At 35.8% G+C, this 18,208-nt stretch overlaps 1 protein-coding gene across 2 annotated transcripts in view; it reads left to right on the forward strand.

Moving 5' to 3' along the window:
- Positions 1-10,665, forward strand: part of galnt9 (polypeptide N-acetylgalactosaminyltransferase 9) — a 184,756-nt gene extending 174,091 nt beyond the window's left edge. For both annotated transcript variants that reach the window (XM_055198580.2, XM_055198579.2), the window contains 4 exons: positions 917-1,054; positions 2,996-3,091; positions 8,462-8,629; positions 9,702-10,665. In XM_055198580.2, the coding sequence (XP_055054555.1) occupies positions 917-1,054; positions 2,996-3,091; positions 8,462-8,629; positions 9,702-9,848 (549 nt within the window). In that variant the 3' untranslated portion in view covers positions 9,849-10,665. The remainder of the gene's footprint in view (positions 1-916; positions 1,055-2,995; positions 3,092-8,461; positions 8,630-9,701) is intronic.
- The last annotated feature ends 7,543 nt before the right edge of the window (positions 10,666-18,208 follow it).

An 18,208-nucleotide genomic window follows, 5' to 3' on the forward strand; every position in this document is an offset into this window, starting at 1 on the left:
TAGTAAAATTGGACCAAAATATATATATAAAGTTCGTGTATTTGGTGTAACACAATGTGTTGACATGGTTTATGGTTCAAAAAACACTATTTTTCACATGTGGGCAGAATTATAATAATGTCAGTCTTGTCCACGTCAACAGACCGATGAACTGTTACCTTTAATGCTTGTGTTCGTTGTAGTCCAAGAAAAGAGACTTAAGTTGGAGACTATAACTCCCATCATCCTTTACTTTGGGATTTGTACCTTTTGCATATCGTTAACACATGTACTTACACACACATAAACACCAAAGGAAATAGGTGCTCTTTAAAAAAGTCAGAAACATCCTCACTGACAGGCAAGGTGGGCGAGAAACAGGTTACGCAACTCTTTATCCTCAATATGCTAGATGTCTCGTCTTCAAAATCTGCGTCCTTCGAAGGATCCTGCCTTAAAAAAATGGGACGCAGCTGTAGTGTTTGTTTTGTCTTTTGTAAAGCTGACAACTCCTGTTTACAAAATGTCTTTATTTTACAAAATACTGTAAGAACAAGAAATATTTGGTGTTCTGAATAAAGCCACATGGCATTGGATTCAGTGAACTTCCTATCCCTTATGAAAATTAACCATGGTTTTATTGTAGTAAAAGTGTAGTAACCATGTTTTTTTTTGTGTATTGATTACTATCAGCAAAACCATGGTTTCACTACACCAACCATGGTTTAACTATGGTTTTAGAAAACCATGGTTGTCAAAACCATGCTTAGTTTGTGGTTACCATGGTTTTACTACAGTAACCATGTTTTTTTGGTTTTAATTGTAGTAAAACCGTGCTTAATTTTCGTAAGGGATAAACTAGATTTTTTTCTCAGTTGTAATTAGTGCATATAAATTGTTTTCCATAAAACACAAATATCTTTTTCTGTTTATCTAGAACCCAGGAGTGGATTTCGGTGATGTGTCAGAGCGTGTAGCGCTGAGAAAGAAATTGAACTGCAGGAGCTTTCGCTGGTACCTGGAGCATGTCTATCCTGAGATGAGAATCTACAATAACACCATCACTTATGGAGAGGTAATAAAGACACATCAGGCTTTTATGCACATTTTAAACCAATAAAACTAGAAGGGTTTGTGCTTTTACATGCTGTTATTTTAATGTCTTCATACTTTTAGGAAGAATGTGAACAACTTATCATTCACTTAGATTGTTTTGGGCAGATATTTTAGAAGTGTGTGTCAATTTTTGGATCCAAATGTTACATTTAAACGGGCTGTCACACCGGACCTTTTCATTTCATTTTTGTTCATATTCGTTTCAATATTGTTAACAGGGCTGTCTGAATAAAACATGTTTAAATTCTAGCATATCCACAGCTTAAGTAGGGAATAAAAATACATGTAATAAATGCTGGTTACACACCAAAAGATAATCGGGCTGATTTTTGGCCGATTTCCCCCCTTCCAACAATCCTAGCTATGTCCTGATTATCTTGATGGTTCTACAGATTATTTTATCAGATTTTCTCTTGGTGTGTGGTGTCTTAAGAGTGCCCGAACCTGATCGGAAGATCGCCGGAGCTGTCCCGATCGCGAATCGTAAATATTAAACATGTTTAATGTTTACGATCAGAAATGCTGATGTATGTGGGGAACCCCGAGGACAAATGCATACACGCTCTTGAGATTATCACGTGAAACGAAACAATATCCAATTAGAAAGCGAGATGATGGAAGACGGAAGCAGTCACATTGGCGCAGCACAAAGTGATGTTGATGCAAAGTGAACTTCTACAGACCATATTGGTGCAAAACGGTTAAATCTAGGATTTTTATCCTTATGTTTGTGGTCTAGCACATTTTGAAAATCTTATAAGATGTAAAAAATATTTTGGTGTGTACCCAGCATTAATCGCTGAAATCTTTACCCGGACTCTGTCCACCTGCCCACATATATAACTAATTTGTAAATAAATAAATAAATAAATATATATATATATATATATATATATATATATATATATTCCAAAACAAATTAGTTTTTAAGTGTTACTAAATTATTAATGAGGGCAAAGGAATTTTTTTATTAATGAAGCAGATATATAACTAATTTGTAAATAAATAAATAACTATTTTGTAAATAAATAAATAAATAAATAAATATATATATATATATATGTATATATATTCAAAAACAAATTAGTTTTTAAGTTTTACTAAATTATTAATATTACATAGGTTGAATAAAGAAATTGGCTATTGTATGCATAATGCATTAAGTTTAGCTGATTTTGTGCTCACAACTTTTTATTAATCTCTGCATCATACCCACACGGTTACATTATGCCAGGACTGAAATGTAAATTTTTTGTATGAATCTGTAATATAGTTGTTATAAAGCAGAAATGTAAAGATAATTGGTCTCCATAGCAACATTGTAGCTAGCATTGGGATTAGCTCCAATTTCCTCATAATGAGATTTAATGAGGCTGCTATTAGCTTTGGAGTATTAGTGGGTAGAAAGAGCCAGGACTCTGTGTGTGTGTGTGTGCGTGCGTGTGTGTGTGTGTGTGCGTGCGTGTGTGTGTGTACACCTAAATTCAACAGACATGAATCTCTATAGAAATCTTAGTTTTTTCAATTTGTGGAAAAAATTGACTTGCATTTCTAAATTGATCCCTGTAGGGGTGAAAAATCTATAGTCTCTGAAAATATCTCTGCTAGACCACATATTCAGCATGTTTTATGCTCTGTCCAGTATATGGTTTTGTGGATGGTCAATGCTGGCAATACTGGTAAGCGTGTGTGCACTTTAATTTTGAAGATGACGAAAACACAACTGCGGCATGCTGAATAATGTGTATACATGTATGTTTCATGATTTGGATAGGCTTATATTTGGTTTCAAAACAAATATTTTGTCTTCTTGGTCTTCACTTCAAATGCACAGCCACTGCTAAAGCAATGCCCTACAATTTAAGCTAATAGATACCTTGTTTCTTTTTGTGTTTTTCAGGTGCGAAACAGTAAAGCCAGCGGGTACTGCCTTGACCAGGGCTCAGAGGACGATGACAGGGCGATACTTTACCCATGTCACGGCATGTCATCACAAGTTAGCGTGCTTACATTACCCTTATTGCTACAGTATTTCTTATTTAGTGTCAATGACTTTTCTGTTATTCCAAAATATGGGGAACAAATTATATAAAATAACGAGAACACTCCTAAAAATGCTGGGTTGTTTTAACCCATGGTTGGGTAAAATTAGGGTTGCAAAGCTCAGGATTTGTGAAAATATTCCAAGTTGGAAACTTGAGGAATTAAAGGCGGAGTGCAAATCCTAAAAAGAATTGTCCATATTTTAACCTGAAACAACCCAGCATTTTTTCCCAAACTCCTGATTGGTAGTAAACCTATACAAATGGTTATAAACAGGCCCAAACGGAATCCGCGCCCGCACTTGTTTGTGACCAATGACCATTAGTGGAACTAGTTTAATTCGCTTACCCGTTCTCATTCCCCGATAGTATTTATATATATAAATATATATGTATCTCTCTCAGGGATTTTTCTCCTCCTAGGAGTTTTCCCCCTGGACTAGCCAGGAGGGTTTTTCTCCTAGGGGTTTTTTTCATCCCCTGGAGAGTCCGCCACCTTTGGCTTAACTTACTACTTTACTGTATACGTTACATTATTACTATGCTCGCTTTTCTATGCTTTTCATATATCTATTAATGTAAACCTGCTTTGAAACAGTTAACAATTGTGAAAAACGCTATATAAATAAAATTGAATTGAATTGAATTGAATTGAACCAGTAACCGTCATCAACAACAAGCACACATACATAGCGTATCCCGTGTGTTTGTGAGCCGTCATTGACAAGTAAATTAACCTTGCGCGTGCTGTTTGCGTTATTTTAGATGCAATTTTGTAATGTTTTCAGCTTAAATATATTTTTTAAAACATTTAAAATTATTCCGCAGATTTTTCCAAAAAAATCTTCATAGAAAAAGCAAAAAAGTCAGCAGATTCTGTCTGGCCCTGGTTATAAGTAATAGACAAGGGGAATATTCAGATTAATGGTTGACCAATATTGTTTGTTTTAATGATGGGTGGGTGTCTAACAATTATATTTTGTTCCACTAAAACCTGAATATATGGTTCCATCATTTATTATTGTACACATTTTATTGACATTTTTTTTAATGCACCTCACAGTGCATTAATTTTAAAGGACAAGTTCGGTGTTTTGCACTTGAAGCCCTGTTTTCGGATTGTTTGTGGTGGGGTAGAGCGGTTTTGACTGGGATTTCGACGTTTGCGGCTGCCCCGAGACTTTTTGGGTGTTTGTTGTATCAGCTCCCACCTCTACAATAGGTTTATAGGTGCACTGGAACAATCCTTCCTAAAATGCATTAAACTTTTGTTTACAAAGACGTGAAACTCACCGAGTGGTCAGGGGTGTTTACTGGTGTGCTCACACAAAAATCGCTGAAAAATACGCATTCCAACAGGTTTTATCATAGTTTTTGCCAACTCCAAAGACTTGTATTAGATGTGCTGTGAGGTACGGTATTACTCCGCGCTGGGAACTTTGTTTCTATTCTTGCAATTGGCAAAGGCGAATTATTGCCACCAACTGGGCTGGAGTGTCTATTTTATTTAAGCTCTCAGCAGAAGAATATACGGGTGTGAGGCGTTTGGAAAAATAGGTCCACAAGTTTACAACGAATGCTAAAACACCTGTTGGAAAGCATCTTTTGCGGCGATGTTTGTGTGGGCATATCAGTGAACACCCCTGACCACTCTGTGAGTTTCACGTCTTTGCAAACAAAAGTCCAACGCATTCTAGAAAGAATTGCTCCAGTGCACCTATAAACCCATTGTAGAGGTAGGAGGTGAAACACAAACACCCGAAAATTCTCGGGGCAGCCGCGTATGTCCAAGTTTCAGTCAAACCGTTCTATTTCATCATAAACAATCTGAAAACAGGGCTTTAAGTTTAAAATACCGAACTTTCCTTTAATATCAGTATATGTGTTTCCTAAAAATCGAACCCATGACCTCATGTGCTGCTATTGCAGTGCTCTAGTGAACTACAGGAACACTCAATTCAATTTATGTTCTGGCCAGCAGCCATGAATATTCAGCACTCGTGAAGCCGTTTAATGAAATCAAGTTTAGGACATATGTAACGGTATTCTGGGGGAAAACCGCGCCTTTCCTCCAGCGCAAACATCTTGATGTGATTTGCGAGTATTAAATGAGATTTGTTATTGAAACATGTCCTTTCAACCTCAATATAGATTAAGTTCACGTTGGTGACGCATTGTATCATTGTCTGGAGACAGACAGCAGCTTCGGGTAGAAATATCGTAAGATCGTATCTCAGTTTTGGTGCGTTGTTCGCTCAAAGACAAAATAGTGGCTTTGTTTCGTAAGTCTTTGGCTTAGACGTGACTTTAACATTTAAGATTTTCATTTATTTGGATTAAATGGATATAAAATAATCAAACAGCTCTTCTACCCAGTTGTGACTTTTGACAGGGAGCAGTGACCTTTCCATTGTCATCCATGCACAAAAGGCATAATCCAATGAACAATTTGAAATACAATCTCTCTTGCTTACTCTTTGTAAAGTCATGACAGTCCCAGTCCATAATCCAGGCCTAGGGAAAGTAAAGAAATTGAAATGGTTTCCCATTTTTTTAATTACAATAAAGGCTGTTTTTTCATGACACGGCTAAGCTTCATTTTGCCATTAGTTTCATTTCACTGCTCAAAGACAAATAAAAAAAGAACAATTTAATAAAAAAAAATGTTTTTGCATTAAAGATTTATTTATACTTAATGATTTGTCACGTTAGTCTAGAAACTTAACTTTTTGCTCACAATTTTATTTTACCAATTGTTATATAATCAAATTTTGCTAGTGCCATTAATAAATCATTGTGCAATAATACCTTCTTAATTTCTGCTTATGAAAACTAAAGCGCCGTGACCCATGTGTTCATACAGGGCTTATTCAAAATGTGCCATTTGTCCTGTTTGTCATCCTTTCAATGAGAACCCCACGTGCGAATTAGTCTCTGTGAGGTCATATAAAGGAATCTGTCTCTTGTGAATTCGAATCAGGTTACAGCATGCGTAAAGATGAGCTCGCTCTATTGTCCTAGTGCTCTTTTCACCTTGGTCACCAGACAATTACCCTCGCTTCTATAGATTAACTTCACACAATAGAGCGAGCTTGATTTCCATTGAACGTCAGCTTGTACTTCATTACGATTTGATGACCTTGGGATATAATATCACAAAGATTGACTTTCAGTTGAATTATTGACCCGTGTTATTCTGTACTGTGTACTTACCGTAATGGGTAGCTGATATCTGAACTTATCTTGATCTTTGCAGATGTATTTAGTATTGTAGAAGCAGTATATAAAGTGATGTGTAGCCTACTGGATGATGTTATGATAATCTTATACTGTAGGTAGGTTCATCCGTGTATCTGATGGGCTTTCTTTTATGTCCCTAATTTTACAATTTTACAAATTTTACAACTGATATTTTGGACATCAAAGGATAAGGCTTCTTAATTTTGTTAAACACACAAGAAAATATTTTGATAACTGTAGATAGGCACACAGTCGAAGGTACACTTTGAATTCCATAGTATTTGTTTTTTTCTTACTATTGAAGTCGGGGGGTGTGTTCAGGCACATTGTTGGCGCGTCGCTATTTTGAGGCAACTAACATAGCGTCGCTGCCCGATGAAACTCACGTATGTCCAAAACGGTTGCTTTTCAGTAAGTGAAAAAACACTGTATTTCAAAAGAAGTTGACTGTAGCTTTGTCATACTTGGTATGGCATCTTTACATGTAACCATATTCCTGCCAGTGTAATGATATAATCCACATTTAACCAAAATTGAGTTTAAATGGACATACGTGCATATTTTACAGTAACAGTGGTCGATACGCATTCTTCCGATCATTAATTAGAATGGCCAAGTTGCGTTTCATATCGACAGATGAATACGCTCAGGTTATTAAATAGCCTACGTCTTAGTTTATTAAATACGCTTAGTTTATTTAATATTAATTATACATTTATTAAATGTCTCTTGCAAACTATGAAGGGACAATAAATGAGTACACTGACATGGTAATGCTAGACAGATACTTTGTTTGCACAGTCCTACCGTAATTTTGTCACTCCTAGACGTACGTCTGGCGTCAGGGGGAAACGTTTACCTCGATGAAGGAAAGTCATTGTCTCACCAGGCTATGTTTATTCGGCTATCCAGTGCTGAGATGCTTCCACAAGGCGGGAGATACGCTGCATGATTGACAGCTTTGACACCAAATGGATATATGTGAAAATCAGATGACATGATTTCACAACTTTTCATTGGCCATTTAGATATGTGAAGCGTACTGTATATGGAAATTAACCTGCACATTCAATCCATCAAAAAATCTCAAAATCGGCAAAATGGACATACGTGGTTTTTATTGGACAGCAACAATAGACTACGCCATTGACCAACTAAAACCTGGTCTAAAGTCTAAAGTCAAAGGTGCAATTTTTTTGTTTTTTAATGAGCGCGTTAGAAATAAGCGCCTATAAACAGGACGGGGAGTGGTCATCTTTCTCCACTTATTATTTCAGTTTACAAATTCCGCCATCTGAATAGAAAATCGGTATGTCGGCAGCGCAACTGGCTTTTAAAGGAGATGAGAGCTGAGACTCTCTTTGGTTTATTGCACATTACGCCCCAAACACACCCATTACTCATTACGAGAATAGGAACAACCCTTTTATGCATTACACTTAGCGCACAAACCATTCCCCCCCCCCCCTTAAATTATCAAAAAGTGGAATTGGACATACCCATTTAGACCGTGCGCTTTAGACAATGCGCTTAGATTGGTAAAATAGGGCTCCTTGACTGTTACTCTAAACCCTTGCCTCATTAAGTATACATGGTTTTATGCATATGCAAATTAATCCCCGCCTCTACTCAATCACACGCCTCAGACCAAAGATATGAATATGCGAATTAGTCTCCGTCTCCACGCTTTTTCACCACCTTGGACCATAGATTTATATGTAAACATTTTGCAGTTTCAGACACATAACTGCTAAGTTTGGATGTGTGATTAGCACAGAAGCAAAGCTGAAGCAGCTGTGATGCGGTCGTTTCAGAGCTGACTCTATGTGACATGATTGGTTACATTTGTGACATTGGAAACCAAGGCGATTATAAACCTCGGAAATGAGACTTTCTCTGAGAAAATACTCAGCAATGGTGTTGAATGATGAATGGCTTAAATATATTAAAAACACCACATAGACATATAAACAACAATAAAAACCTGATTTTCCCCACAGTGGGACTTTGAGGTGTTCTGTAGATACTTCTTTCTATGGCTAGTTTAGATGTTTTACACATTTTTTGTTGTTGTCTAATTTCAGTTGGCCAGGTACACTACTGAAGGCTTGCTGCAGTTAGGACCCCTGGGGTCCACCACATTTCTGCCCGACACAAAATGCCTAATAGACGATGGAAGGGGAAGAACCCCGGGCTTGAAAAAATGTGATGTTGTTACCAGGTCCTCACAGAGACTGTGGGATTTTACTCAGGTAAGAAACACTTGTTTGCACTTACAGCGATAATTTTTTATTAGCTTACTTACTGCTTGATATAAATATTTTATTTCCTACATCAGACTCAAGAAGATTTTATTTCCCCTAATAGGGATTCCTCACATAAAAGCAAAACATTCATTTTAAAATAAGCTAAATATATATATATATATATATATATATATATATATTTTTAGATGAAAATGGTTTGAAAGATGATGCTGTCCTTAAAGTTCAAGGAAAACAGAAATATATGTGATTTTTTTTATTGTGATCCTGAAAACTTTATGGAACTTAGAAACATCATAAAATGTGTGGAAGCATCGGAAATATTTTTAGATTTTGGTCTAAAAATAACAAAAATTACGACTTTATTCAGCATTGTCTTCTCTTCCGGTTCTGTTGTGAATCACGTCCACTAGACTAAAATCACGTGACTGCAGTGACGTGGCTGACGTGTTATCTGGTGTGCTCCAGCTGTTTTTTTTTTGTGCACTCGTGCTTCGTTTACAGTCTGAAGGAAACGCACGCTGTAAGTTTGAAAAAAAAAATCGCAAACATGTCTGAGGATAACACGTCAGGCAAGTCACTGCAGTCACTTTAGTCTCATGCACGTCATTTACAACAAAACCGGAATAGAAGACAATGCTGAATAAATTCAAATTTTTGTTATTTTTGGACCAAAATGTATTTTGGATGCTTCAACAAATTCTAACTGACCCACTGATGTCACATGGACTACTTTGATAATGTTTACCTTTTACCTTTCTGGACATGGACAGTATACTGTACGTAGATTTTCAATGAAGGGTCAACAAGCTCTCAGACTAAATATAAAACATCTTAAACTGTGTTCCAAAGATGAACGGAGGTCTTATGAGTTTGGAACGACATAATTCATTAAATACATTATTTTCATTTTTGGGTGAATTTTTTTTTTGCGAAAACAACCAGCTGCCTTATATACAATTTCCCTTATATAAATTTCATGAAATTCATTGCTATGAACCCTAGATATATTTTAGAATTGTAATGAATGCCTTTCTAATTCTTTATATTTATTACTCAGAACGGCCCCATCATAAGTCGTGACACCGGGCGCTGTCTGGAGGTTGAAATGTCCAAAGAGGCGAACTTCGGTCTACGTCTGGTGGTTCAGAGGTGCTCAGGGCAGAAATGGATGATTCGGAACTGGATTAAACACCCCAGGCACTGAGGATCATCTGACCTGACAAACAACATCCCTGTGTTGGAGAACAGCCATAGACTCGAACCCTGAGTCAAGGGTTGGGTGCAAAACTCACATGGGGAGTGTTGATATCTCCACGACCCACTTTCAGGGTAAAACACTTTAAAGGTGGAATTGTATCTTTTGGCGTGTTTACTACTGAGCGAGATGCTAGACCAGTCGGCTACAATTACAGGGAAATGACTTGCTGTCGAAATACTCATCAGAAACTCTTAGCAAGTTCGATGTACAGACTCCCTGCGTACTGCAGCTTTCTCCCAATTTTGACGAGCTGTTTTAGTGAAACTGAGGAATATTTAAAAGAGTAATACAAATGAACAAAGAGCGAACAAACTTTGCAAACCCCTGAGTAAAATCTCAAGTTTTACTTCTTATCAATTGCCATATCAACACTTATTTCTTCAGGCTGTGAATTACTTTGGATAGTTGAGGCTACTATCCGTGTTGAAACTTCAGACGTATATCCCAAGTGCTACGGAAAAGAAAGTAGTTTAGATTTCAATCTGACACAGTGCAGTAGTTTTGTATTTTCGTTCCAGTATTTAATTTACTTGCTAATGCACAACAAAACCATGTGTTCACCCAAGAACTCATGTGCCTTTCTCCATCTTGACACCGTCAGACCAGGGAATGTTTGTCCCTAAGCATGTACAAAATATTTGATTTTAAATTAATTGAAATGTGAATATAATGTTAAGAGGTCTTATTATAGATACTTGTTGTAAAATACTCGAAACACGATAATCCGAATAATTGAAACAATAAAATACTTTTTTCTTTTGTATCATGTTGAGTAATGTGTTTTATTACGCATTTAAATGCATTTGTGTACGATTCGCTTTTTCCCCTTGGGGTGGGGTATCATCATTGTTTTTTCATAATCATATATTTTTGTACAGTCCAGTTCATAAGCATTCATACGAAATTACATGTAGCCAACTCGTAAAGTATGTATGAATTCCTGTGAGATCAGGTTTTGATACTGTATATTATTAGCAATATAGTTAACGGATTAGTCAATTTTCTTAAAAAAAATCCAGATAATTTACTCACCACCATGTCATCCGAATGTTGATGTCTTTCTTTGTTCAGTCGAGAAGAATTTTTGTTTTTTGAGGAAAACATTACAGAATTTTTCTCATTTTAATGGACTTTAATGGACCCCAACAGTTATGATGCAGTTTAAAATTGCAGTTTCAAGGGACTCTAAACGATCTCAAACGAGGCACAAGGGTCTTATCTAGCAAAACGATTGTCATTTTTGGCAAGAAAAATAAAAAATATGCACTTTTAAACAACAACTTCTCTTCTTTCTCCGGCCCTGTGACGCGCCAGCGCGACTTCACATAATTACGTAGAAAGGTCATGTGTTACATGAAACGCACATTTGCGGACCATTTTAAACAATAACACAAGGACATTAATTAGTATCATTCGATATACAACAATGTCGGAACGGTTCTCTTTCTCCACACTTGTAAACACTGGGGGGCGTAGGTTCGCATACGTCATCCGTGACCTCTTGACGTATTAAGTGAGGTCGCGCTGGCGCGTCACAGGACCGGAGGAAGACTAAAAGTTGTGCATATTTTTTTTCTTGACAAAAATGACAATTGTTTCGCTAGATAAGACCTTTATGCCTCATTTGGGATCGTTTAGAGTCCTTTGAAACTGCAATTTTAAACTGCATTAAAACTGTTAAGTGTTGGGGTCCATTAAAGTCCATTAAAATGAGAAAAAACCTGGAATGTTTTCCTCAAAAAACATAATTTCTTCTCGACTGAACAAAGAAAGGCATCAACATTTTGGATGACATGGTGGTGAGTAAATTATCTGGATTTTTTTTTTTTTAAGAAAATGTACTAATCTTTAAAGGGATAGTACCCAAAAATTTGATTTTCAAAGATTTATTATAAAAACTGATTCTTATTTTTTTCAATATACTATAAATCTATTATATCAATATATAAATTAATCTTTTCCATATTATATTCATTTAGTTGACTAGTGGTATACACTGATTAAAAAACATTAATCAAAACACTTACTTTGTCATATTAAAAACACTGTAATTGCTGCTGTCATCCTTGGGACGTTGAGCATAAAGTGCTAAAATCATCTTATTTTCTTAAATTTTGCCTTGTTTGCCAATTTCTAATGTCATTAAAGCGACAATAAGTAGGATTTACCCCCATCTAGTGGTAAAATTTTATTTTGCATTCAAACGAACAGTGCTCTCTAGCCCCTCCCCTTTCCAAATGCGTGCTACAACTACGGTAGCCGTTATGTAATCACTGATCTCCTTGTCCGTTGCAGCTGGTTCACGTGTTCTGAATGAAAACGCGTTGTGGAAATGCGTTGACAGGCTAGTGCTTTTTGTACCTCTCTGCTATTATAGTTTATCAATATGGCGGGACGACATGGAAGCCTCCTTGGACTTACCCGTTAAATGTAAGTAAAGAGAAGAAATTCCAAGCTTACAAAGAAAAGTAAGATCACTGGCAGAGGTCATTTGACACCAATGAGGACATATTTATGAATAAAGACATTGATTTTGATTAATAAAACACTTAAAACACCATTTCCAGTCACGCACCGTAAACAAATGTACTTTGTAAAGGTCCGTTCACACTATGCACAATAAGACTAACTAACATAAAACTAAAGATATAAACTGCATACATGCCTATGGATGCCAATGTTATGTTAATTCTCGTTGTTAAATTGCTTTAATGTTAATCCCTGATGTAAAAGCTTGCACGTTGCAGTGTTAGTCTAAAAAAATAAATGTACAGTAGATTACTGTTGCTTTATATTTTGCAAAGAAACAAAAAGAAAAGCAGCCGCCTTTTGGTACTTCAAAGATAAGAGGAGTTGGGAGAAGTCGTCTCTAAATCGAGGGAGTTGTTATCTTTTGAAGACAAATTTTAGTCGTACTTTTATATGAGTCGGTATCAAAGTATCCAAGAGATTGTGAAAGAGGAGATCGGCAAAGGCCAAACAACACTTAGTGGTCCGAGATAATTTGGCAGCATATTTTATTGTTCATCAGCTTGAAAAAATTGCTCTCAAAATGATCCCAATGATATCGTTCCTCTGTATCTTTATTATTATAGTTGTGGTGCGTACTCCCCTACTCTCTTAAATTTGCAACAAACTTTATCTTTATAGTTATTTTATCGTCCATAACAGCCCTTCATAATCATAAACCACACACACCCCAGAGCTCCGAAGCCATATCAGACTCGACGTGCATCCCCGTTTTCTCCGTGCATCTCCACCACTTTAAAAGTGATATTATTCCTTTTCATTTATATATTCATTGCACTAAAAACCACTCCATCTTTGCTCTCTTCAGCACACATCGGTCTTGAGAGAGAGCACGCAAGGCCCGACTACTGCAGATAAATGAGAAAGCATCCAACTGTAAGCGCGTGACCACCTGTGTACTGGAGGCATTTTTTAATTTGCTTTCAAGCTTGTTTACTAGTAGAGATCGCAGAAACCCGTTCAGCCGGGCTTTGTGGATTTCATAAAGAACAAACCTCATCCTCATCCACTCAAGTACGTGAGGAAGATCTTATTTAAAACCACACCAGAGACCCGACAGATTCTCCGCTGCAGATTTGAGTGGTTCGGTAACAGAAACACATTAGTAGGCTGGGATGCCTTTGTTTCTGCTTACGCTTAACACTTTTCGTGCATGATTTTTGGTGATGAAGTCATAGGAAATGCACAGTGAGGGAGCTCCGGTGAATCATTTCTCCATCTGCTTCCTTTAAGATGACCTAATGTAGTCTCAAACCTACTGAGTGCCGCAGTTCTGAACCACATATGCAGGAGAGCCACTATGGAGGACCACAAGAGTCATGCAAAATGCAACAAAGAACTTAAACATTCAATAACCACCTGGACAATAAAAATAGCAATTAATACATTTGTTTAAAAATGCATTAATTAATCTATAAATAAATAGACAAAGTTACAAAAAAATCATTATGTAACATTTTATTAGGCAATAAAAAGTGAGATTATAAAAATAACTTAGAAATGAAATATTAATCCATTAATAAATAGTTCAAATTAATATAACAATTTACAAAAACAACATAAAACACTCACTAAGTTCATCATTTTAAATTGCATTTACAAATTCTTAATTAAATAATGGAATTTCAAAATGTATTTCAAAAAGCGATTTAAAAAGAGAAATACTGGATTTATAAATTGAACTACAAATACAGGTGTAAATTAGGCATTTAAAGGGGCATTTCCGTTTAACATTTCTGTTTTCATTTTCCCGATGGTTCTACTTACTCTTTTCGCTATTCGATTTGCTTTTCGTTTTAGCCACTCTATTTAGCTTTTCCGTGACTCTTTGGGTCCTAATCCGAGATCTATAAATCTGCGCATAACGTACAATCAGAGCCAATCAGCGAGCTTGTTACATCCACCTGGGCATAGCTAATTTGCATTTCTCATTTGACCATTTGCAAGGACCCAAAGAGTCACGGAAAAGCTAAATAGAGAGGCTAAAACGAAAAGCAAATCGAATAGCGAAAAGAATAAGAAGAACCATAGGGAAATGAAAACGGAAATGCCCTTTTAAATGCCTAATTTAAACCTGTATTTGTAGTTCAATTTATAAATCCAGTTATTTATTTCTCTTTTAAATCGCTTTTTGAAATACATTTTGAAATTCCATTATTTAATAAAGAATTTATAAAAGCAATTTAAAATGATGAACTTATTGAGTGTTTCATGTTGTTTTTGTAAATTGTTATATTACTTTGAACTATTTATTAATGGATTAACATTTCATTTCTACGTTAGTTTTATAATCTCACTTTTTATTGCCTAATAAAATGTTACATAATTATTTTTTTGTAACTTTGTCTATTTATTTATAGATTAATTAATGAATTTTTAAACAAATGTATTAATTTCTATTTTTATTGTCCAGGTAGTTATTAAATATTGAAGTTCTTTATTACATTTTGCATGACTCTTGTGGTCCTCCATAAGCCTGTATGTAGATAAAAAAGGAAATAAAAACAATACAGTTCATTTTGTAAGGTCTTTATACACCACTGATAATACACTGTAAAAAAATCCGTAGAAATTGCAGCTGGGTTGCCGGTAACTTAGCATAGATTTAAATTTATGTTATTTATTGGCAACGTTTTGTTCAAAGTTAAATGAACATTTAACATTTACAAGTCTTTGTCTTTACAGAGTAAAACTAAAAAAACAGCATCAAGCAAAACATTCCGGGAAACAAAATCTGAAGCAAAAAACAGAAAAAGGTTGATGATGATTTCTGGTTCCCAGAATGCTTTGCATGAGGCTGTTATTGTATAGTTTTATTCTGTAAAGGTAAAGACTTGTTAATATTTAAAATTTATTTAACTTTGAACAAACTTTTGCCAGTAAATAACATACATTTAAATCTATGGTAAATTACTGGCAACCCAGCTGCAATAACATTGTAATTTCTATGGATTTTTTTTACAGTGTATAGTAAGTTATGTATATTTTATTGAATTTCTGTCAAGAGATCCTTTTAAAAGTTACACAATGCAACTTTAATGTTAAAATGGGCATCGTTACAGTGAAATATGTGCAGAAGTTATGTGTAGTAATAAATGAGTACATGTTTTTTGTTTGTAGCTGCAAGGGTACGATAAGACAAAATGGTTAGAAAATACTGGTTTAGCTGACAAGAGTCTTTAAATCCAAATCCAAGGATAGCAATCGGGATTTCATTTTGAAGATCCTCAAACTGCTGAGAGATTTACTTTCCTATTTGCACTTATAACAATTCCATTATTTGGGGGAAAACAGGTTGTCCCTGCCCCGTTGGACCACTCAAAACAGCTCAGCGGTGTTTTGAAAGGTCCATCGAGTCACAATATTTACGGTCTTTAGGGAAATCAAACTATGAATACTGTTCCCTTCACATTAAACTAGGAGAGCGGATAGTATTTTCAAAAAGTGATGTATGCCATCTTTCAATGCCATGAATTGTATCTACTGCCTAGCAAATGTTACTTAAATTATTAATGCTCTTTTTCTCGCTGTCTTTTCTCACTGTTTATGTTTGCTCAGAGGTTAAAGGGACAGTTCACCCCAAAATGAAAATTCTCTCATCATTTTCTCACTCTACAAACCTGTAGACATATTTTGTTCTGATTAACATGAAGGAAAATATTTTGTGGAATGTTTGTAACCAAACCAATCATAAGCACTTCCATACTCTTTTTTCCTGTTATGGAAGTGAATAGACCCCTTATCTGCATTAATATATACTGTACATTATTTTATTTTTTATTATGACATTTTGTAATGGCAAATACGTAAATATTTCAGATACCTTGTGAAGAAATAGGGAAATATAATCTTAAATAAGAAACTCAATTTAGATTAGTTGTTCTATGCCAATAAAATGTTTACAAACAAACGTTTACTTTAACCAGCGTCTCACTCTTGTGCGCTCGATGGCATTAAAAAATAGTTGTGCGTAGCACTTTCTTCCTCCGCCATTGTTTTGCCGCAATGACTTCTGGGGCGTAAAGCGATTTCAGTGCGCAAGTCTGCACTCGATGCATCCTCGATATCAAGAACACATCCGGGTATTTTCATGTGTCCTCTGTACTTGCGTTCTTGAGAATTGAAATTGAACTTCGACGGTTAATGATGACGTAAAGCGAGAACACAAGGACGCAAGATCGCTGAAGAACGCATATTGAGAAACAGCCTTCGAGTCCTATGTTCACATTGAAATTTCCCATAGAAGAAGTACACAAGTACCGGGGTGATGCACTCATTCAACCGAAAACATTTAGGGCCCTATTTTAACGATCTAAGCGCACTGTCTAAAGCGCACAGCGCAACATCTAAATGGGCATGCCCGAATCCACTTTTGCTAATTTAATGACGGGAAAAATGGTTTGTGCGCCGAGCGCATGGTCGAAAAGGGTTGGTCCCATTTTTTAAATGAGTAATGGGAGGATTTTGGGCGTAACGTGCAATAAATCAATGAGAGTCTCAGATCTCATCCCCTTTAAAAGCCTGTTGCGCTGGCGCTATGTCTAATCCCTATTTAGATGACGGACTTTTGTAAACTGAAAAACTAAGCGGAGGAAGAAGATCCCCAGTTTAAGATTAATGTTAAATAATTGTGTTGTTTTTCACTTGTATTGAAATTGTTATTTTTTATTAAAACCTTTAAAACCCGTTTTCTTTTAGTGCTGGAAGTATAAATGCAGGCTTTTAACTCTTTCACCGCCAGCGTTTTTTAAAAAAGTTGCCAGCCAGCGCCAGCGTTTTTCATGTTTTTCTCAAAAGTTTAATGCCTTCCAGAAAATGTTCTTCTTCAAATATATAAACATACAATATACCAAATGTAAGAACAGACCCTCTGCTTTCAAACAAAAAAAAAAACGTTTCATCCTACCTTCAGTAGTTCTTTTGTAATCAGCTTTTAAATTGGGTACGTTTCTGCAAAAACACCACATTTTGAGCAAAAAGCAGAGATAATTCCATTTTTGGACTTTTCATAGAGATCCCATTCAAAGCGATCTTTAAAACAGACACGGACATGCAGCAGCTTGCCATAGGGCAATACTTCCGGTTTTAAAAAGTTGCGGAAGGATAATAGCGGTATTGCGGAAAGACGGAAATACTCTTCATTGGCGGGGAAGCGTTTTCTCTTGATTGACGAGATATCTCGTCAATGGCGGGGAAAGAGTTAATTGCTTTAAATGTATGGCTATCCAATATCATCAAAAAATAATTTACAAGTATGTAAGAAAAGGTTTGTACACTAAAAATACTTTATTTGTAACAAACAGGAGATAAAGAATTTACAAACGGCTCTACGCACGTTTCAGCACTTGGACAGCGTTTTTTAAGCAGAGAGTTTTTTTAAGCATTACTTAAAAATGTTTCTCATCTCACCATATCCACAGTTACAGAGTCATTATATACAATAAATCCGTGAGGTAGCATTAAAAAAATTTTTTTTTTAAAACAGATGCATTTGTTTAAAGCAAAGCATTTATTTACTTACCAGGCTGCAGGTGATGCAGCTCTTTGTGACTTCTAACGTCTCATAATCGGTCCTCATTTATGTCCAAGAGACTCAATAATAATCTTTTACATTTCAATCCTTTAATCTTTTTATATTTAAACGCGTTTTTGTGCTGCTGAGCATTCATGTATGTGATAAGCAAACCTGCGTTGTCCTCCCGTTTATATAGCGCATATTTCTAATGCGCTCTTTAAATAACAAAAAACATATTGCGCCATTGACTTTAGACTTTAGA

Source organism: Misgurnus anguillicaudatus, chromosome 22 (genome assembly GCF_027580225.2).
Source record: "Misgurnus anguillicaudatus chromosome 22, ASM2758022v2, whole genome shotgun sequence".
Taxonomy (NCBI): Eukaryota; Metazoa; Chordata; class Actinopteri; order Cypriniformes; family Cobitidae; genus Misgurnus; species Misgurnus anguillicaudatus.